At 38.5% G+C, this 24,715-nt stretch overlaps 1 protein-coding gene across 50 annotated transcripts in view; it reads right to left on the bottom strand.

Annotated features, from left to right (window-relative positions):
• The window catches only part of LOC133661813 (receptor-type tyrosine-protein phosphatase delta-like), a 660,250-nt gene that overhangs the window by 143,047 nt on the left and 492,488 nt on the right, over positions 1–24,715 (bottom strand). For all 50 annotated transcript variants that reach the window (XM_062065281.1, XM_062065286.1, XM_062065292.1 and 47 more), the window contains one exon: positions 13,178–13,373. In XM_062065281.1, the coding sequence (XP_061921265.1) occupies positions 13,178–13,283 (106 nt within the window). In that variant the 5' untranslated portion in view covers positions 13,284–13,373. The remainder of the gene's footprint in view (positions 1–13,177; positions 13,374–24,715) is intronic.

The raw sequence follows: 24,715 nt of genomic DNA, 5'->3' as shown, positions 1-24,715 counted from the left end.
AAGATTTCTGGCTTTATTTGAGGTTTTCAGGGACAGTGATTGAAGGTGTTGGATGACTTTAAACCTTTCTTTTTTAGCACCAAAAACAATTATCTCAGTTTTATCTTCATTTAGTTGTAGGAAATTTTGGCACATCCAGTGTTTGACTTGCTCAATGCACTGGCACAGAAGATCTATGGGGCGATAGTCATTTGGTGATAGCGCTACATAGATTTGGGTGTCATCGGCATAGCAATGATGGTCAATGTTATTATTTTGCATGATTTGTCCTAGTGGGAGCATATAGATGTTAAATAAAGTCGGCCCCAAGATTGAACCTTGGGGGACTCCACACGTTACGTTGGTTGGTTCTGATACAAAGTCACCAATGGAAACAAAATAGTTCCTATCTTGTAGATATGACTTGAACCAGCTTAAAACTGTGCCTGAGATCCCCACCCAGTTTTCCAACCTGTCCAAAAGTATTGAGTGGTCGACAGTGTCAAATGCAGCACTGAGGTCCAAAAGCATTAATACTGAAGTTTTGCCAGAGTCTGTGTTTAGACGGATGTCATTTATAACTTTAAGAAGGGCCGTCTCTGTGCTATGAAGAGGTCGAAATCCTGACTGGAAGTTGTTGTGGCAGCCAGTAGAAGCCAAGAAGTGATTTAGTTGTTGGAGGACAACTTTCTCAATTATTTTACTTATGAATGGTAGATTTGAAATTGGTCTGTAGTTGTTGATAACAGAGGCATCTAGGCTCTGCTTTTTTAGAAGAGGTTTAATGACTGCAGTTTTGAAAGCCTTCGGGAAATTGCCCGATTTAATAGAATTATTAACTATTTGCAAGATGTCTGTTGATAGGCAGTCAAAAACATTCTTAAAGAAGTTGGTAGGTAAAACATCAAGGCAGCAGGTGGATGACTTTAGAGCTGTCACTGTTTCCACTAGAGTTTTAGAGTCTATGGCATTAAAGCTTGCCATCATTGCTGTGTTACTTTTGCCTAAATGGGGTGGTGATCCAACTTTTTTACTTGAGATATTGATGGTGCGTCTGATGCCTTCAATTTTATCAGTATAAAAGAATGCAAAGTCATTGCATTTCTGCGTGGAATGGAGTTCGGCTGGTATTTGTGTTGGGGGTTTAGTCAGTCTGTCAACGATTGTGAATAGGGTTTTGGCCTTATTTGTGTTGCTGTTTATGATATTGGAGAAGAATGTTTCTCTAGCACTTTTTAAGACTAAATTGTAGGCCTGGAGGCTCTCTTTATAGATGTCATGGTGAATATGAAGTTTTGTATTCCGCCAGATTCGTTCAGCCTTCCTGCACTCTCTTCTCTGGGCTGTTACAGCAGCAGATTTTCTCCAGGGTGCCTTTTGCTTGCCAGAAATCGTTTTAACTGTAACAGGTGCAATGATATCTATGATATTCACAATTTTGGAATTAAAGTTGCTTACAAGATCATCAGCATGACATGGGTTTAGAGGTGGTAGTGAGGAGATGGCGTTTTTAAAGAGGACATTAGCATGTTCATTTATGTACCGCTTTTTGACATTCTTTGATTCTGTTTGTGTGTCCGGAATTACAGAAATATTAAAGAAAACACAGAAATGATCAGACAATGAAGGATCAATCACAAGAACATCAGAAACATTGAGACCTTTTGTGATAATCAGGTCCAGGGTGTGTCCCTTATAATGTGTAGCCTCTTTCACATGTTGAGACAGTTCAAATGTGTCTAAAATAGTAAAAAGTTCTTTTGCGCCCTTGTCATTTAAATCGTCAATATGAAAATTAAAATCACCAGTTATAACCAGGCAGTCAAAGTCAGTGGAGATGCTAGACAATAGTTCAGTAAAATCATCAAAAAAATTTGCAGAATATTTAGGTGGCCTGTAGATAATTAACAAGAGAATTTTGTCATCGTCAAATGTTGCCACAATAGGCAAAGTATACCAAAATGCACTTAGTAATGTTTTTTTTTACTCTATGATGAAAATGTCATGCTTTTTGTCCCCCCACCTCCCAAAAAAAAAATATCGGACCAAATAACCGGCCAAATAAAAATATTGTAAAATGTTACATGTCCTTTGCTGTTGATTGCGTTAAATGTTGTATTAAGTGGAGAGCTCAATCCTGCTTATGATGGCATTATATGCGTGACCTGAAATGAACCACGCTAATGCTAGTGTCGTCATCCAAAAACAACGCTAATTAGACTGTCGTTTTTCAAGTGTGACTATGCGGCGTGCCTTGAAATGAGCGGCAAAATGGAATTTCCACTCGAGCAAACGTCCGTCGGGATGATGAACGAGCTGGCGGGGAGTCAGGATTGACGCCAAGCTCTCTTTCTCGTTTTTAACGCCATTAAATCGGATGGACAAACACTCTACTATGTTTATTACTCTTAAGAGAACATACAGTATACTGTTCCGTGTTCCTATTTGTGTGATGTGTATGTGCAATTGTAAAAGGCAATACTCTACATCAAATGAGCATGTAGGTAAATTAAGCAGAGGGATTTAATTAATAATGCAAAAATATATATTTTTGTACAACCCCACCCCCGAAGCTACTATGCAAATGTGACACTACTTTACAATAATTCCTATTAGGCCATGCATGAATAAAACACACACATTACTGCACGGCGGTGTCAGCTGGGAAATAGACCATCATTAGCCTTACGGACGAGCTTGGAGGTTAGCCTGCTGTGCTACACATGTAGCGCGTGGGGTGTGATATAATAGCGTCTATACGGCGAATGGATATAAATATCATCATTGTGGTTTTTGTAAACGTTAGGGAAAAAGCTTCCAAAAAAAGCACATAGACACATGAACAAGTACAAAGTTAAATGAGAGAATGCAAGAGCTCTACTACCACTACCAATAATAATAATAATAATAATAATAATAATAATAATAATAATAATAATAATACAACAAAAACAATTTTTTTTTTTTGCAGTTTTTAAAGATTATAATTTCAGAAAAACAGCCAACACAACAATGTTAACAACATTCTTTCTATGTTTCAAGTCAGCGCTTAATCCATCTACCGGTGTTCTACAAATACTGAAAAAGGCAACTCTTTGGAACCTTTTTGGTTACTTAATCGTCCACTAATCCAGTATTGTTCAGAAATATTACCAATGTTGACCTGTTTTGGTTTTCTAGTCAGCATACCACTCACATAGCATTTGACTTTTGTTGAACACAACCTTTTGATTTGATGGAACATTTCAGAGCGTGGGAACATGTCTGTACCCTTTTTAAAGTACCAGTAAAGTGGAAAAACAAGTTGACTTTCCTTGCTTATTTGTGTTTCATTGTATCCATGAAACCATATCCAATTGTATTTGAAATTCGCAAAGTATGTGAAAACACCATTTAAACATCACAAAATGCCACAAATTCAGTCAGCCATTTTAAATATTGCGCTCAGAAATACCTATTTTCAGAGATTGACATCACAGTAGTAACGCCCCTGCACTCTGACCATATCATCAGATCAGTCATATTGGAAATACGCACAAATTGGAAAGAGATGTGCTGTTTATCATTCACAATCCTTACGTACACCTATGCTTGGATTTTTTTAATGCATTCGAAATCGTAAATAAATAACCAACAATTAAAGGCCTACTGAAACCCACTACTACCGACCACGCAGTCTGATAGTTTATATATCAATGATGAAATCTTAACATTGCAACACATGCCAATACGGCCGGGTTAACTTATAAAGTGCAATTTTAAATTTCCCGGGGAACTTCCGGTTGAAAACGTTTATGTATGATGACGTTTGCGCGTGACGTCAATGGTTAAAACGGAAGTATTGGGACACATTGTATCACAATACAAACAGCTCTGTTTTCATCGCAAAATTCCACAGTATTCTGGACATCTGTGTTGGTGAATCTTTTGCAATTTGTTTAATGAACAATGGAGACTGCAAAGAAGAAAGCTGTAGGTGGGATCGGTGTATTAGTGGCTGGCTGCAGCAACACAACCAGGAGGACTTTGGTTTGGATAGCAGACGCGCTATCCGACGCTAGCCGCCGACCGCATCGATGATCGGGTGAAGTCCTTCGTCGCGCCGTCGATCGCTGGAACGCAGGTAAGCACGGGTGTTGAGCAGATGAGGGCTGGCGTAGGTGGAGCGCTAATGTTTTTATCATAGCTCTGGCGAAGTCCCGTAGCTAAGTTAGCTTCAATGGCGTCGTTAGCAACAGCATTGCTAGGCTTCGACAGGCGGCACAGCATTAACCGTGTAGTTACAGGTCCAGTGTTTGTATCGGTGTCTCCTGATAGTACTATTGTTGATTTTCTGTCTATCTTTCCAGTCAGGGGCTTATTTCTTTTGTTTCTATCTGCATTTAAGCACAATGCTATCACGTTAGCTCCGTAGCTAAAGTGCTTCACCGATGTATTGTCGTGGAGATAAAAGTCACTGTGAATGTCCATTTCTCGTTCTCGACTCTCATTTTCAAGAGAATATAGTATCCAAGGTGGTTTAAAATACAAATCCGTGATCCACAATAGAAAAAGGAGAGAGTGTGGAATCCAATGAGCCCTTTTACCTAAGTTACGGTCAGAGCGAAAAAAGATACGTCCTGCACTGCACTCTAGTCCTTCACTCTCACGTCCTCATCCACAAATCTTTCATCCTCGCTCAAATTAATGAGGTAATCGTCGCTTTCTCGGTCCGAATCGCTCTCGCTGCTGGTGTAAACAATGGGGAAATGTGAGGAGCCCTTCAACCTGCGACGTCACGCTACTTCCGGTACAGGCAAGGCTTTTTTTTATCAGCGACCAAAAGTTGCGAACTTTATCGTCGATGTTCTCTACTAAATCCTTTCAGCAAAAATATGGCAATATCGCGAAATGATTAAGTATGACACATAGAATGGATCTGCTATCCCCGTTTAAAAAAAAAAAAAATCATTTCAGTTGGCCTTTAAGTCAACAGATCGGGGGTTCTCTGTTGCGCTCATTATACTCTCTCTAAACTGCCAAAAATACTCTATTTACATGTCGTGACCTGAAAATTAACCAAATATGAGTGATATTGTTATTATAAGAGTCAATGCAGACAGACTATTTTAGCGGCGCATTGATAGCAGTGAGGTAATGCTAGTTTACGCTGCTATTGTTGACACACTGAGCTGACGGCTGCTTCTGCTTGGACTCAAACTTGCTAAGAGAAAATTCTAGATTATAATTCATGCATGCCTCACCTGGTAGTAGACAAATGTGGCCATGGTCTGACAGGCTGGTCGACTTTGACATACGATGGCGAAATAGACCCCCAAGACGCTTCCTGCAGGAACTTTTTTTAATCTTTCGTGAGGATTGCGACTGAATCTTTATCTAAATGGAATTATGTGAGCAATACTCTACTCCCATCGGTCGGCATCCCAGCGAGAGTAGAAATATTACAGTGTTTGTTTTATTATGGTTAGTTTGTCTGTTTGGCACCTAGCAATGCTGCTGATGCTATAGTGTCACAATGAAACTGCATCCATTAATCGGCTTCTAAGACTTATTGCTCATCCTTTTTGTGTTCGGGCTCAAAAATATAATCATTTTTTTTAAAGTAATTGTTGGCTCTCACCAAGTCTGCTTGATTAGCATTGTTGTTGTTGGGGAAGCGATTGCTTGACTGACTTCCTCATCTTTCAAAATGGCTCGGGAATCTCTGTGAGATTGATACTATTTTGATCATATTTATTTATTCGCAAACTTTTGGAAGTCTTTTGGTGTCATAAATCAGACATATATGACAATAGCTTCGATGTAGAGGACACTTGTTTTTCAACTCTCATGGTGCTGTAAGTGAAGTTGTCCAACACCTTTTTCTAGTCAGCGCTCTACCCGCAGACATGTTTGTACTTTTTTTGGTTACCTTAGAGTCCATTATAAGCATCGTTCACAATTACTGTCATTGTTCACATGTATACATTTTCTAGTCATTTTCTTGAACCAAGAAAGTATTGATTTGAGGGTACGATGACATGTATCGAGCGCTTGGGAACATGTCTGTAAGGTTACCTTCGAGTTCATTATTAGCATTGCCCACATTTTTTGGTTGTCTATTTAGTGCTCCATCCATTTCCCACTATATTAAACCAATAAACTCTTAATTTATACTTTAAAGGGGAACTGCACTTTTTGGGGGGAATCTTGCGTATCGTTCGCAATCATTACAAAAGACATGAAGGATTAATTTTTTAAAATGCATTCTAAATATTAAATACATTTGATCAAAAGTCCGCTTACAACACAGCCTATGAGAGCCATTCAATTCTGTCTATAAAGCTCTTTAAAAAAAAGTCAAACACCTCCATTAGGGCTTTATAGACATGATGTAAGTATATTTGAAATGTTGTAACAGGCACATTTATAACAACATTTAATATTTACATATTTTGATCATTTTAAGCATATAAATAAATGATAAATGGGTTATACTTGTATAGCGCTTTTCTACCTTCAAGGTACTCAAAGCGCTTTGACAGTATTTCCACATTCACCCATTCACACACACATTCACACACTGAGGTCCGTTGTGTCCTTGGGCAAGACATTTCACCCTTTGCCTCTGATGGCTGCTGGTAGCGCCTTGCATGGCAGCTCCCGCCATCAGTGTGTGAATGTGTGTGTGAATGGGTAAATGTGGAAATACTGTCAAAGCGCTTTGAGTACCTTGAAGGTAGAAAAGCGCTATACAAGTACAACCCATTTATCATTTATTTATGGCGGGAGCTGCCATGCAAGGCGCTAACCAGCAGCCATCAGGGGCAAGGGTGAAGTGTCTTGCCCAAGGACACAACGGACATGACTAGGATGGTAGAAGAACCTTCCGATTGCTGGCACGGCCACTCTACCAACTTCGCCACGCCGGCCCATATGCGGCTCATTAATTTCAAAAACGCATTATAACGCTTGTTTTTTTCCTTCATCACTGATTAATACTCACTACAGACTTTGAGAGCCAACAAACATAATAAAACATCACTTACTGAACTATGTCTGCTGTCATTAGGATGCCGACTGCTAGGATGTTCATGTATTCCCATTTAGAAGAAAAATGTCTCATAACAAGCGCTTTTCGTGTCGTTCTTGCCAGTTCCAGGTCCTAAATGGCTGTCAATGTGTCCCAACTTGTCGGATTGTATCACCAGCCATCTACCTTTCAGGTGACATGCATGATTTATGATCTACAATAAACTTACAGGGGGCAAGGAAACGAGAAAGCAGCTGATTAGTTGATGATGTAAACATAGGCACACAGGAAGGGTTCACATCGCCGCTATAAATAGTTTGTCTGTGTTAGCGCTTATTATAACAATATCACTAATACTTGGTTAATATTCAAGTCACCAAATGTAAATGGAGTATTGTTGGCGCTTTTTGAATGGTTATTTATCAGATTTTATGGGCAAAATAGTGGGACTCCCATTTGCTCCACTGTAAGATGACTTTTATTTACTTTTATTAAATATTTAGAATGCATACAAAAAAATTCCATCTGTCATCACGTCTTTCATAATGAATGTGAACGAAATCGAATTCCCAAAAAAGTGCAGTTCCCCTTTAAAGGAACTTTACAGCTAATGAATAATTAATTACAATAATAATAATAATAATAACAACAACTGACCTGTTTCAAGTAAGCACTCGACCCACTTATCGACGTTCTACCAAAGTTGAACCAAGAATCCTTCGATTAGAATAAACCTTTTAGAGTTTTGTACCTTTTTATAGTTATCTTGTAGTCCATTATTATCATTGTTTACCTGGTTCAGGTTCTGTAGTCAGCAAATGGTTTATCAATGATGGTTCAGCATAAAAAAACATGTTTAGTGCCTCTTTGCGCTTCTTTTTCTTTCCGTCAGCTCACCGGGGGTACAATTACGTCTCTCTTTCAAGCAAGCGCCAAGCCCAATTTGCCACACAAATTAAAAATGGGCCACATTGGAAGGAGAAAAATGAGGGATGGAGGGGTGTAAAAAAAAAACCTTCCTCTATCCTCAAAGAGCATTTTTCAATCTATTTTGCACCATGCTTTGCATTTTAATGGGGAAACAAATCCAGCATTATCTTGAATAGCGATTTTCGGGGGGCAACGTGATGAGCGGGCAGGACCTGCGGCTGCGAATGACGCGCCATCTGTTGAACATGGGGTCCGACTCAGCCGTTTTGTGCCCTCACATGCCCCGTAAGACTCTAGCACAAAGAGCGCCAATAGAGGGTAACAGTTTGTGAAGTTGTCTTTTTTTTTTTTTTTTTTTTTTTTACAATATTATAAGTTCTGTAAACCTAAATGGCTACCATTGTTGAACTGTTTTAGTTTTCTAGTCAGCGCTGCCCCTACAGATGTTCTATATATACTGATTTGAAGGAACATTTTCAGCTTGGTTACTTTGGATTCCACTAATATTGCTCCTTTTTAATTAGGTACTCAGTGGCCTAGTACCTACTCAGTGGCCTAGTGGTTAGAGGGTCAGCCCTGAGATCGGTAGGTTGTGAGTTCAAACCCCGGCCGAGTCATACCAAAGACTATAAAAATGGGACCCATTACCTCCCTGCTTGGCACTCAGCATCAAGGGTTGGAATTGGGGGTTAAATCACCAGAAATTATTCCCGGGCGCGGCACCGCTGCTGCCCACTGCTCCCCTCACCTCCCAGGGGGTGGAACAAGGGGATGGGTCAAATGGACAAATTTCACCACACCTAGTGTGTGTGTGACAATCATTGGTACTTTAACTTTAACTTATTACCACTGAAGACCTATTTTGGTTTTCTCGTCAGTGCTCTTAATCAATCTATAGCATTGGTTTCAAACTCGCGGCCTAAGACGATATTTTGTGGCCCCACTTTAACATGAAAGTGTAATGTTAGTGTGGTCCGCAAGTTTTATATGAATGGCAATTTTTAGTGTTGTGTGCGGAGCTGAACAAACCTACCAATCACGGTGGGGTATATGGCTCTTCCGACTGGGCTTGATGCAAGCAGAGAAACATTTGTCAATGAGTGAAAGTTACAGCAGCGTTGCCATGGAGAGTTCTTCCGTCCCTGGCTGGCTGCCTCGTTTCTATAGGTCACACGCGGACTTTCGTCCCATGGGCTGCGTTCACAACACTTCCAAAAAAAGTGTTTTAAGTTGCTGCCCAATGGGACATTATACGTAGATATGTCTCTCTTTGGCAAAAATAAATCAAAGTGACGCGTATGCGGCAAAATAAAATAAAAGTAAGAAACTTAATGTAGCCTTATGTAGTCTGCAGTCACTTAGCGACGCCTGTTTGTCGGCAACCTAGACCAATTATAGGGTCGCACTGTTATTTGTGGGTGTTTGTTTTTTTTTTTGCATCGTGCTGTTTGAGCTGTATTTGCATTGCCTCACACGATTAACGCTACATATATTTCTATATGATTTCATTTGTTTTGTTTTTGTCTCTATTCTATGACTGCGTTTACAATAACAACAGCACAATGTCATTTCGGCTTCTTTTGCCAGTAACAACAGCACGGCGGGTAACACTCCGGGAGCAATCGCCTTTTTGCACTCGCTATCCTGGTACTTTCCACCATCTACAAATGCCATTGTGTTCATGTCATCATGAAAGACATGAACATCGAGAGCAAAAACAAAGGGGACTGCTCACGGGCTATTATCCGCGGACCGCCATGCAGCTGTCACAGGAAAAAGAAGCGGAAATGACGCAAATTGCGGAAACAACGTTCTCTGTGCATTTGTTTATTCCTTTTTTCCATTTTATTTTGTTAAGATATTAAAAAAATACATTTGAGAAGGTTTTTTTTTGTTTTTTTTTACAAACCTCACCCAGACCCCTGATCTTTAGGAATTCTACCTATTTTGAACCAAAGGATACTTTTGAAATACCAGTATATCATTTTATTTGATACTTTATGTCATACAATATTTAGTGACTTATGTTTATACACCTTGGAGTCCCCTTATATGTTTTACAGTTTTTAGCATTGTTCAGGTTTTCCAGTTGACGCTCCACCCATTTAATGGTGTTCTAACAATGATGACTCAATTAACTCTTGCGGAAATGCCTGTACCCTTTTTGGGTCCCTTGGAGCCCACAAACACCTTTGACCTGTTTTAGTATTCTCATCAGTCAGCCTTCCATTAATTTCACAATGTTTTACCAATATTAAACTGAAAAAGATTCTTGACATAATAGAAAATCATAAAGTTTGGTGGCATGCCTCTATCTTTTTTTTGGTTACCTTGCAGTCCACTATTAGCATGGTTCACTTGGTATTGGTTTTGTATACAGGAAGAACTTTGGAAGGTATAGAGTGTACTGATAGTCAGTACACTCTATACCAGGGATGTCAAACGTACGGCCCGAGGGCCGGATCAGGCCCGCGAACAGGTTTTAACCGGCCCGCGGGATGAGTTTGCTAAGTATAAAATTACCCTGAAATGTTTTAATGAAAAAAACAGCTGTTTTAAATGTGTCCACCGGATGTAGCAATAGCAACTCTTTGTATCTTTGTAGATGATGCTACATATGTACAAAATAAACCACATGATGTTTGTACATCAGTCGAGGAAAATTATCAACTTACATGAATAACATCCTGTAATTTGATTTTGATAAAATCTGTGTTGGCCCTGTGATGAGGTGGCGACTTGTCCAGGGTGTACCCCGCCTTCCGGCCGAATGAAGCTGAAATAGGCTCCAGCACCCCCAGCGACCCCGAACGGGACAAGCGGTAGAAATCGGATGGATGTATAAAAAAAATATATCTTGATAGATTGAAAATTAACCCCAATGCGTTGACTGATTAACATTATCACTTAATGTATTCAGAAAATATAAATAACAACAAATAAAGTATATATACTATATATACAGGTAATTGTAAAAAAGAAAAAACAACAACATTATGATTTGTACATTTTCAGAATGTGCTTGTTCTATTTTTAAACAAAGAAAACAATCTGAAGTTGTCTTTATTTTTCAGTTATTGTGCCGTGATTTTACCAGTCCGGCCCACCTGGGAGTAGATTTTTCTCCATGTGGCCCCCGATCTAAAATGAGTTTGACACCCCTGCTCTATACCTTTCAAAGATCTTCCTATATCAAACCAATAATCCCTTGATTTGTGGGAAGTTGGAACCAAGCTAAAAACCATACATGTATATGTTTTTTGGATAACTTAGGAGTCTGGCTGACCAGTTTCACGTTTAAAGTCACTTCTTTACCTATCTATCAGTGTTCTACATTTTCTGAAAGCATTGATTTGATGGAAAATTTTGGAGTTTGGTAAAACGCCTGTATACTGTATGTTTTGCTTACCTTGGTGACCAATAATATTGTTCCTACCATTGTACTGTTTCTATTTCCTGCTCAGCCCTCTACCTCTATCAGATTTCTACATACTGTAGATTAATTTCCTAAATTGAAAACAGCATGTTATTAAGATGTTATGACGTTCCCCAGTGATCCATGACTCCCATTTTCCCAAATGACCAAAGTGCACTCAAGTCTTTATTGTCCAACTCTTGAGGACAATGATCAGGTGGACTAGAAGTGCTCAGCTTGCCCGGTCGGGAATCTCATGATGAGAAAGTGGCTCGGAATTGAGCTCTCTTGACATCAGGCACCTGTCCGCTGATGTGTGACAACAGCTTTCAAAGCTCATTGAGCTCTGGCCCTTGCGCCCCCCAGTGACACCCACATCCATGAATCATTAGCTTCTGGAGTCACAGCGGGGACAATAAAACTTTTATCGCTCCCTTTGCACCCACTGGAGAAAAAAACCTTCTCAGTGTGAATATCACTGAATAGGACAGGAGGGGATGGTTTGACGATGATGATGACCCAAGGTCATTCAGCATAGTGTTTTTAGAACTTGATGGCAGGATCGCTGCTGTTTTTAAAGCTCCCGCTAGGAGTGTGACGATAGATCGATATGGCGAACCATCGCAATATTTAACCTTATAATGGATAAACAATAAGCTCTCCGCACATATAATTTATTCTTGGTGAGTTTTACATGTTCCTCACACAAGTAATTTAAAGCTAGGCGGAAGTCACAGAAGAAAAAAAGACAAAAAAACTGCACTAAAAAGGTGGACTCGAGGGATGAAGTTAAATTGAAAGACCAATTGATGTAGTTTATATCGAAAGTGTAGAATCACTTTGGCTTTTATGTTATGGATGGGACAAAGCTAGATAAGGACTTTTTAGTATGTAAGAAAAATATAATACACGGGCGGCAAGACAAACACGCATGTTGTTCGCCACCACTCTGAACTTTTGGAGGAAACTCAGCCAAGTCAGAGAAATTTAGATTTTTCTATTCATATGATAAATATTTATTTTTGCTATGGTACTACTTATCAGATTTGATTAAATTGAGAGACACGAAATGTCATGTTTTCTGAATGAGTTTACAATAGTGTCACTGTTCATGAGACACATGAAAAACTAATGTTTACAGTTATATTCTACTGTACCAGTTTTTGTACTATTGCTGTTTGCACTCAGGTAAAATGATGCTGCAAAATATAAACTATAATGTACTTTTGTTTTTTGTTTGTTTGTTTGTTTCACCCCTATAAACAAATATATATCGTAGATTATTAAGAACAACACATTGCAGTATCCTTACATCGTGATATTATCGTTACAGTGATCCATGTATTGTGATCATATGATATTGTGAGGTAAACCCTGAGATTTCCAGCCCAAGGACTGATTGCTAGTCTTTATCCTCCGATGACAGAAGTGCTGTGCTGTTTTTAAGGACCGACTAGTCCTACTAGTCAAAGATCCTATATTAATAGTGCTCATACATTTTCGTATATACATTTGAACTATATTTTATAAAAATGTTACCAGTTGGTCAAGCACATTTTGTATACCATAGTATTTGTGAAATGTATAATAATTACAAAAAAATATTTTTGTTAGGGTAAACTATTCAACGTCAACATGCATTTAAATATAATTTAATAGTTTTTCAATTTTGTTGTTGATATTTTGTGTTGTGCACTTGCATGAATCATTTCATGTTTGAAATGATACAAATTAAGATGCTTTGTCGAGTACAGTTAGGTCTATATTAGTTTGATTCAGCTCTCAAAATGTACTACCCTCGGGCCGAGAACACCCACTGGTATTTCGGTCCCTTCACTTACTTTGAGCGTCGGCAAGGTGCAGGATGAGACCCGTGGCTAGCAGCAGCTGTAGCAGCAGCGTTGCTGGTCTGGCTGTGGGCATGGTGGCACAGCTTGGCACTAGCATGCTTTGGCAGCCTCGGTGGCGCTGGCTCACAGAGAGAGCCCTGTGAGTCAGTCCTGGTCTGAGTCCTCAGATGCAGGGTCTAGTCACAGCCTGTGTAAGGAAAGGAAAGAAGGAAGGAAGGGAAGGGAAGGAAAGAAGGAGAGAGGAAATGAATGAAACAAAGCTGTTTTATCTCCGCCCGCACATTTCTGACATACCCCGCATGGCCTCGGCTGGAGCTGCCATGGGATATAAGAGGACGGCTTGATGTGCTGGGGGGGATGTTCTGACACTTCTCTAAATGGAAGAGTCACTTCCCAGCGCGTGTGTGTGTGTGTGTTTGTGTGTGTGTGCCAAAGAAAGCACATCGACTTGTTTAGATGGCAAGCAATTACATGAGCTGCATATTCAAATAAGTCTGTCATATGGTTAGTCGAAGGTCCTCCATACGACAGAGCCAAATGATATGCTCTCGCAGGCCGTCTATGGTGGCGGGGCCACAGGTTAGCCAACCCTGCTTTAATGTATGCAAACAAAAGTCAGCTTATCTTCAACTTTGCAACCCACTTCTTCACTTTTATGCATCTGCTGCCATCGATGCTTTTCATTGCACATTTATTATTACAAGAAAGAAAGAAAAACATACAATGTTGTCATTGTGAGCTTGCGGTGATGTTATTGTGTTCACATTCAGCGGCGGCGCTCTATTCAAACGCGGACGATAGCGATCGTGCATTATTAAACAAAGCCTGACAACATGCGTGCTGTTAATTAAAAAAAGGCTGGAGCGCAGAGGAGCTTTGGCAACAACAAAGAAAGCTATCTTTCCTGCTCTTTTCATCCTTAACTATCATAAAATATTGTAAATATTTGCCATGATGGTTGTGCAGAATGTAATTAAAACCAAAAATAAATTCTTCTCTGCAGACGGAATGGTGACAAGCTCACTGACGTTATGAAGGTTGTCATCAAAAACAACAGAACAGTCCTGTCACAAAAATGATCTTTAACTAAAGAGCTACTGTTAAAAACAGAGAGCTACTGCCTTGTGACTTGTGTTTTCGCAATAGGTTTCTTAAAAACAGCAGCATTCCTCTGTAATGTAGGGGATACAATTGTTTTTGCAGTTGACCATCAAAAACAGCAGAGTGCTGTTGTTGTAGGATTTAGTTTATGATTTATGTTAACAATTGTATTTAAAAAACATTGATAAAAAATGTTTCCCATTTTTTTTCACATTTATAAACTCATTTTTTGTATTTTATATATATATATATATATATATATATATATATATATATATATATATATATATATATATATATATATATATATATATATATATATATATATATATATGAATGTGAGCTGTTTATGGCCTCTATGTAATTATTAGAGGTGTGGGAAAAAATAGATTCAAATTCAAATCGCCATTCTCACGTTGTACGATTCAGTATCGATTCTCATTTTTCAAAAATCGATTTTTTAATTTTATTTTTATTTTTATTAATCAATCCAACAAAACAAAACACAGCAATACCATAACAATGCAATCCAATTCCAAAACCAAACCCGACCCAGCAACACTCAGAACTGCAATAAACAGAGCAATTGAGAGGAGACACAAACACGACACGACAATCCAAAACTAGTGAAACAAAAATGAATATTATCAACAACAGTATCAATATTAGTAACAATTTCAACATAGCAGTGATTAAAAATCCCTCATTGACATTATCATTAGACATTTATAAGAAAAAAAATAAAATAAAAATGAACAATAGTGTCACAGTGGCTTACACTTGCATCGCATCTCATAAGCTTGACAAGACACTGTGTCCAATATATTCACAAAGATAAAATAAGTCATATTTTTGGTTCATTTAATAGTTAAAACAAATTTACATTATGGCAATCAGTTGATAAAACATTGTCCTTTACAATTATAAAAGCTTTTTATAAAAATCTACTACTCTGCTTGCATGTCAGCAGATTGGGGTAGATCCTGCTGAAATGCTATGTATTGAATGAATAGAGAATCGTTTTGAATCGGAAAAATATCGTTTTTGAATCGAAAATCGTGTTGAATTGAAAAAAAACTATTTATAATTGAATCGTGACCCCAAGAATCGATATTGAATCGAATCGTGGGACACCCAAAGATTCGCAGCCCTAGTAATAATACTATGTAAGTTTTCAGCATTTATATATTATTATTATTATAGTTAATTATTTATCAATAATAATAATAACAATTAATAATAATAATAATAATAATGTTTATATCATAATATTATTATTTCATTAAAAAGTACTGCAATATTTTTATACTGTATTTATAGACAACTTGGACTGCTGATAAAAACCAATAATATATATTTAAAATGTTTATCATAACAAACAACTACAATAACTACAATTTCTAAGTTGTTTCTTAACTGTGGCATTTCCCTCAGCCTGCTATACTATTTGAAAAAAATAAATATATATACACAAATTCTATCAAAAACCTCAAAACATGTATTTACCAATACATGCTGATAATACATCCTCTGCTTTTGATAAATGTACATATATATATAAAGATGAAGGAAATACTACCAATCCATTCTGCATTCATTTCAGCGGCAAAAATGGTCTCTCCCTCTCTTCTCTTCTCTGTTTGTTTTTTTTATTTGATTTTCTGCAGCCTCTCCTTGACACACAACCCTTCTACCACACATCACCACAACTCGCATTGTTCCACTCTCTCTTTCCTGCCAGCAGCTGTGGGGTTCAGATAGATGGTTGCCAATCATGCAAGATACTGGCCTGCTAATTTAGTGACTGATTTTGCTATTTTGTATGCGCACACACACACACACACACACACACACACACACACACACACACACACACACACACACACACACACACACACACACACACACACACACACACACACACACACACACACACACACACACACACACACACACAGGTGACACTGGGCCACATTAATTTATGAATCAATGGGCATCATTGATGAGGCCACTGTCAACCCACAGAATGATTGACAGCTAAAGTTACACTACAGCTTGTTTAGTAGACAATATCAACAAAAAAACGTGTCCGGATCCGGTAGGAGGGGTGTGCGGCCAAACTGCTTGGGATTACATTTACGCTGCGTGAACAAGGCAAGGCGAGGGCTAAATCATGTTATGGATAGGGGACGGAGTCTAATGGATAAGTGGAGCAACAAGGCAGAAATAGAATAAGGAGGGAGTATTGGTTAGGGGGAGCTTTTCCACCCAATAGACAGACAGGTCACTTTATTAGGTAACAACAAGAAGCATCTAATAGATTCCGTCAATACAAACAAGAACCTAATTTGATTAGGTTTATCAAGGTGGGATTCCACTTGAAGCCCAAACCGGATCAGATCTAGATCAAGCATTCACACAAAACATTTCTATTCAAATAAGCAAAACATTGACTGAACTATTGCATTTTAAAATCATCTCTATCATAAAAGTAAAATGATTCAAGGAATCTTATTGTCACACTAACACACAATGGGAATTTAGTACCTGAGGTCTCAAATTTAGCCCAATGAATACCACAAGAACTATAGTATATAACAATTGAAATAAACTAGGATATTAAGAGAGTAGGTTATAAGTAACCATAGGTTGATAGTAATAGATATAATAGAAAATAGAATACCTTGTGATCCTACAGTACAAATAGAATATAAAACAATAACAGCAAACCAAACCTGATAAAAGCCTGCAAAGGAAATAATTAAATAATCATATGAATTAATTATGGAGAATAAGCATTGTCTGCCCAATATAATCACTTTAAAGTGTTTTCATTTCTTTAAAAAAAAAATATATATATATGTTTATTAAATTACTATAATTTTTGTTAATATTAAAAACAATAGTGATACATATATAGTAAATCAAAATGTATAACTATAATCCCAACACAACAATAATAAAAAACAACATCTAAATCGATGGTGTTTGAACATTTTTTGTTGGGTTTATTTTACATTTTATGAATAAATTATAAAAGCACAAACTGCAGTGCGTACCTCGACTAGGCCCTATCTCCGGCAAAATTAAATGAACAGAGTGAACCCTCTTGTCAGTCATCCACTCTCTTTGTGTGGGTAGAGGCGGGGTCACTAGCATTCACACACAGAGATGTTAAAACCTCATGACATAAAGAAAACAATTTGGATCACCTCCAAAATCGAATCACTTGCTCTGTTCATACCCGGTGCAGCTAAAATATGACAACTTTGACTAGTCCATTAATAAAACAAAAACAAACTAAACACATTACAAATAACAACAACTACAGGGTATTTTTTAAATTCTGTAAATTTGTAATTATTACCTGATCAAATCAAATCAATATATTAGACACATTAGTGTGAACTACCATCACATTGGAAAGGCTGACTTGTTCTTCTTTTGGATGAGTGCAGGTGTACCCAATGTCATGACCACTTGTACACACGCAACACATGCAGGCAATAGCCACAGGCTGCTGGCACTTCCACATATCGTCACTCCTACAACACACTCTCTCTGTGTGAGGATGAATGATGCCGCTTCCGTGAGAGGAAGGAGGACAAGCGGGGGATGCTGTCCTGTCATGTGGATGATCCAGCAGGGCAGAGCCGTGGGAATCGAACATAGTTACTTTTTTAGGGAATCAACAAATGCTATTACATTGGTGTAAAACAGGGGGTAGAAAAAGGCCTGCAAGCATGACATTTGGGGCATATTCTCCAAATAAAATCAAACAAAACTCATGTAATAGTTATGTAGAAAACCAAGTACCGTATTCTCCGGACCATAAGGAGCACCGGATTGTAAGGCGCACTGCCGATGAATGGTCTATTTTTTTTCTTTTTTTATATATTAGGCGCACCGGATTATAGGGCCCATTAAAGGAGTCATATTATTATTATTTTTTCTAAATTGAAAACACTTCCTTGTGGTCTACACAACATGTAATGCTGGCTCTATGGTCAAAATGTTGCATTTATTATGTTTTACAGATCATCTTCAAGCCGCTTTCTGACAGTCGCTTCCGGATGCGCCGTTTTGTGGGCGGTCTTATTTATTTACGTGGCTCACCTTCGGCAGCGTCCTCTCCCTGTCATCTTTGTTGTAGCGGTGTAGCGTGCAAAAACGGGAGTGGAAGAAGTGTCAAAAGATGGAGCTCACTGTTTTATTGACGTTCAGACTTAGCTTAAATCAATAACGGCGCAGCATCTCCTAATCCGGAAACAACCACACTGTAAATGTGTCCCGTGAAAAACCGTCCGACCAGATCTCCAATAAATAAAGTTCCTTGGGTGAATAATGTAAACTCACTATACCTGTATGTTTTAGTGCTTTCATGGCGAGTTTACTGACAGATATAAGTAAGAACTTTACACTACTTTATATTACAAATGGCAACAGCGGAGGATGAATGCCACATAACAAAGAAGATAGAGAAAAATAAGAAGATTATCGATTACCACGTCAGCACAGATGCGCGCAAATTTTCAGGATTTACGCAGATCCCAAATACACATCAGCAGGTACCAGAAGGTAAGAAAAGTTGCTTTTGCATAATATTGCGAAGTAAAACAGCAGATAATATGTGTTACCTTATACACACACCATAATAATACTCGTATGTTTAATGCGCCGACAATCCATCAAGCGGTGTAGCTTCATAGCTTACCAAAATCGTACTTAAACATTTTGATGGATTTTTGAGCGCCGTATGTAATGTTCTATATTTTCAATGGAAAATTTAAAATGTTGGTGTTGTTTACTAGAGACCCATCATAGTGCAGTCTACACGTATCACTTATGTTTGACTGCCATCTACTGGTCACGCTTATCATTACACCATGTACCAAATAAAATAGCTGGTGAGTTTGCTCAGCCAAAATGATTCCTTACATTAGGCGCACCGGATTATAAGGCGCACTGTCGAGTTTTGAGGGGAAAAAAAGGATTTTAAGGACGTCTTATAGTCCAGAAAATACGGTAAGACATCTCCGTGTGTCCACTCTTATTTGATTCCTTTGGTGGGTGTTACAATGGTACAGTTCTGCGCTTCAACATCAGTGGTGCTGAGAGAGCAGCTGCTCTTACAGTAATGTGATGGGGATTTGTTAGCATTTTGCATAAACCATATATCAGGGATTCTCAAACTGTGGTACATGTGCCTTTAGAGGTACGCGGGCTCTATCTAGTGGTACACTAAAGAATTGTGTGGTGTTCGGGTCTGTGGGACCCGTTTTCATTTTTTATCAAAAGAAAAATTATAGAATGAATACATTTTTCAATCTGAGACTCACTGACTTTGGCTCATTTTCTGTGAAGAACATATATCAGAATACATATTTAATGACCACACACCATACACCCCCCTACACATTTCTATTACATATAAGATGTCCGGGTTCACTGGACCCGGGGCTAATAGAAGTGTGGAAATTGATGTTCTGTGTACCAAACGCACACACACACACATACACACACACACACACACACACACACACACACACACACACACACACACACACACACACACACACACACACACACACACACACACACACACACACACACACACACACACACACACACACACACACACACACACACACACAGCAGGCCTAAACAGGAGGAGGACAGAGTGTAGGTACACAGAATATCAGAGGGTCAAATGTGCGAGAAAATGAGAGCAGACAGTGTTGACAAACAATGTTGCAACCTTGTGTGGGAACCGCAGGTGCAGAAACACATAAGAAGAATCCCTTTGGGATGCAGAAACTGGCAGAGAAATTGTTGTTACTCAGCCAGCGTTTGTGGGTCTGATGGACCCGTTGAACAGATGTTTACCTTATCCCAATAAACATCTGTTCAGTATTTTAACATAAACGTGTTTGATTGTGAGGCATTAAAAGCCACAAAATGCAACGGGTCCATCAGACCCACAAACGCTGGCTGAGTAACAACAATATGAACATTACACAAGGGTTAATTACTGTAAGTTTTTCGTTTTACTTTCCTATCTTCAAACAGAGTGTTACTGTTCAAACTGTGTGTGATTTTACAGTGGCCAAAAATATAAGCTACGCTACTGTATTTTAATTTTGGTCACTATGGTGGTATTTGGAGAGCCAAGGTTTTTCTGAGGCGGTACTTGGTGAAAAAAGTTTGAGAACCATTGCCATACATTGATATATCTACCTACAAACATGCTTCCAAAGTCACAAAAAGCTGAAATTATTTCCATGCATGACATCATGTGACAGCTCAGCGTAACTCACTAGTGCTAAATTCACCAGACATCAAATGACCTGCTTTTCCTTTGCACTTTGGCTTATTATCACAGATCTCAACAAGGGGTGTTTAGCACAATTCAGAGTAGCGTTTGTCTTTGTAACATTTGCAGTGCAAAATGTTTGGTTGAAGTCTATTTTGAACATGTACGCAGTATCAATATGACATATTTTTTATTTCTCTTTACAACATGCCCGAAAAGGAGTAAGCAGTAAATGTAAGGATTAGGGAGTAAATGCTCCACATTATACAGTAGGAAGAGGGTTCATATGGCCCCAATCGTCACCGTTTACCTGACACATGAAACGTGACAAATCGGGGAGTGCACTATCCATGTTAGCTGCCAGACGGCAGTAGAGCAATGAATATCTTAAAATGGGTGTTGTGGCAACAGTTGCTATGTAGAGTGGCACTTTCCATCATGTTCTGCAGACTGCATTGCAAAATTATTAACCTCCCCTCTTCCTCTCACGCGAGAGCCTCCTGGGAATGGAGCCATACTGTAAAATATTTGGAAGGTGTTTGTCTATTTTTGTCAAATAATTTAATGAGCACAAAGCTGAGCAGTTTATTTCTTATCATATCTTGGCCCACATAGGTTTGACTGTGAGGTATTCAATTAATTAAAATATGCAGAATCTGAAAAGTGCCCCCTTACATCCTTGAATTGTTCAGTGACATGCACCCCTCAGTGGAAAACGTTTGGTCACACCTGTTGTAAACAATAAGAAGAACACGGATGGTGACATTTTAGAGCCTCTTGAAGCGCGGCCAAGATGTGTAGCTGTGTGTAAATACACTGCTTAGAGGAGGTGCTGGAGGATGCTAGGAGGTGCTCAGGCTATATTCAGAGGGCAGCAAAATGATTAAAATGCCAAGTGTCTCCCATTATCTAAATGCTAATTTGTCTTCCATGTAGCCCCGGCGACAATGTTACAATGTATTATGAGCGCTGCACTGCACCAAAGAAACAGAGCTTAAATTTGAGGGGGGGCTTCAATTAGCCGCGTGCGCGCAAACAAGTGCACACACACGCACACACACGTACTCACGTGCACACACAATGCTATGTTACCTAAGGTGACGCAGTCATTGGATTCTTTTTACCCTGCCTATCATCAACACATCTTAATTGTTCAATATGGCTGTTATAGCCTTTATAAAGTGTTTACAGTATTTCATTAATTATGCATACAGACCTTGACCCGAAAAATCTGTAATTTTATCGAGAGATTTTTTTGGGCATATTTAGATGATTTATCTAAATAAATACATTACCACATAATACCTTACTCCTAAGAGTGTGTGCCATTTGTACGGATTAAATGCAGAAACGCAAGACAAAGATCCTCTATATCAGGGGTCCCCAACCTTTTTTGTACCAGGGACCGGTTTAATGTAGGCATTATCTTTATGGACTGGCCTTTCACGTGTGGCAGACAAATACAGCAAAAATAATTGCATGAAAAATACTAAACTCTGAATTAATGGGAGCCCCGGGCTTGTTTCTTTGTGATGAGATGGTCCCCGGAAGGTTGATGGTGTATACCAGTGGTCCCCAACCACCGGGCTGCGGCCCGGTACCGGTCCGTCGACCGATTGGTACCGGGCAGCACAAGAAATTAAAAAAAATATAAAATAAAATTATTTTTTTTAATTTTATTTTTTTATTAAATCAACATAAAAAACACAATATATACACATTATATATCAATATAAATCAATACAGTCTGCAGGGATAAAGTCCGTAAGCACACATGATTGTATTTCTTTATGACAAAAAAAAAATAATAATTTTTTTTTTTTTTTTTACTACCCCTCGTCCCCCCCGGTCCGTGGGACAAATTTTCAAGCATTGACCGGTCCGCAAGTACAAAAAGGTTGGGGACCACTGGTATATACTATATACCATCAAATATACTACATTATATACCATCAACCTGCCGGGGACTGCAGATGGAAATTAGCCTTTGGCTACAATCTGGCACATTTAAATTTTATATGTTCATTAATGTGCATTAATTGTTGCATGTAAAAAATATATAAAAAATATAATAACAATTGGCGACTTCCTATTAGGAGTTGTATTATACAACTACTGGTGACTTAGTGGGACAGCTGAAATGTAAGTAGGAGAAAATGTGGTCGTTTATAAATTATTTAATGTTTCTCTAGAGGCCCGGTAGCAAATGCGTCACAAACCGGTGCCGGTCCCTGGACCGGTGGTTGGGGACCACTGCTCTCTATAACAGAAGTGCTCTGCTCTTCTTAAGAACATCTTGCTCGTCAAAATCATCTACAGTTAAAGAGCGAGTTGATGTTTTGCTAAAACACTAGTCATAGGTCCTCTAAGGCCCCTTCTACCCTAAACCGGCTAAAGTAATACAGGGTAAATCCCACCTAACCTTATCCTTGTCCACACACACACAATGGTCGTTTAAGACACCCTCCCCCCCGGCGCAACGCGACCTAGTACGTATGCGCTGAAAATGCGCACGACATAGTCATCTCCAGTGTTGCTTTGTGTGAAAGTTCGTAAATGTAACTTATCCGAACAATATCCAGTGTTGTGGTATTTCAATTAAGTGGAATCCAGTCTGCTGTGGGGCCCTATTGTAGTGAATCACACCCGAGCCATCATAAATTAATCAAATCTTTAATGGACATGTGAAAGTAAACAATGTGATAAGAAACATTTTACATCAATTAATACTAGGCATCTAGATATCTGGTCAGGACACTCCTCACTCTTTTGCCTTCACCTTCATTGTCCATTCGCTTTTGGTGACTTTATAAACTCTGGACCTAGACGTTGAGTCCGCGACATACATGGCGGACAATAACTGATACAGTCTGCTTTGCCAGTCCAAAAGCATTGGCCGTTTTTCGTAGTCTTCCCTCCACGGCCAAGTAATACAAAGCACACGCTACCTTTTTTTATCACATCCACGGTAGCCGGCATTTGTTGTCTCTCCTTCGACAAATGGACAAAGTTTTTCGGTAAGTAAAATCACAGCTGACCCGGACATTCGAAAATTCTCTTGCCGTCTGAGATGTGTTGTATCCGAAATAACTGCAATCGCGCGTTTTCTTCTCTTAAGGTATTAATGTGTGATTCCCACAAGCGTCTGTACAGACGAAAGGAGAAACACGGGCATGTCTGGATGACTGGCCTCCATATTTCCAGTGGTTAGCTCCGAGTTACGAAACTGCTTTCTTATGGAGGTGGCTGTGGCGCGTTCTTTCTGACGTCACTTCATGCGTGGGGCGCGGCCTTTCTGGCGACACTTCCTCTCTGAACTCAGTTTGTAAACGATCAATGAGTCCATACAAAGCTAAGAGCCGGAGATTCAAGAAATACACGGCGCACTTACCCGTGTAAAAATTATCCAAGGAGGGTTACCTTAAACGATGATTTAGTGTGGCTGAAACAAGGCTTAGGCTAAATAATTATTTGTTTAATGCAGGGGTGTCCAAACTTTTTCCACTGAGGGCCGCACACGGAAAAATTAAAGCATGTGGGGGCCATTTTGATATTTTTCCTTTTCAAACCATAACAAAATATATGGATTTTTTATTTATTTTACCTTTAGGGGTCATTAAAATGTTAAAAATAAGTCAGATTATTATTTATTTTAATTATTTTACGCTTACAGTAAATCTCTATATCAACTTCTAGTTGATATAAAGTAATACAAATTAAAAAAAATGTTTTATGGCTTTTTTTATAGTAAAACTAAAATATGCAATTAGTAATTAGAGCCCTAAAATATCCAAAAGGTGCCCCACTCATAAAGTGATACATTTTTATTTGTTTTTTCTTTTACTTTCAACACTTAAGTTACGAGATCAACTTCAGATGTATCTGTCGATTTTATACTGGAACAATTATTTTGTTTGTTTTATGCGCTTTTGTCAAAGAAAACTTTGATGTTTTTATATGGCTAATACACAATATATGCAATATTTACCACATAAAACATTTTAAAGTTAAATATTTGAAGTAATTGGAGCCCTGAAAATAATTCATTATAACATGGATTTTTTGTCATTATTTTTTTTTTTTGAGCAATGGCAAAAAAAGAAAAATAAAGATAG

Source organism: Entelurus aequoreus, linkage group LG12, assembly GCF_033978785.1.
Source record: "Entelurus aequoreus isolate RoL-2023_Sb linkage group LG12, RoL_Eaeq_v1.1, whole genome shotgun sequence".
Taxonomy (NCBI): domain Eukaryota; kingdom Metazoa; phylum Chordata; class Actinopteri; order Syngnathiformes; family Syngnathidae; genus Entelurus; species Entelurus aequoreus.
Note: the sequence above shows the minus strand (reverse complement) of the source record. Positions and strands in the feature narration are given on the sequence as shown.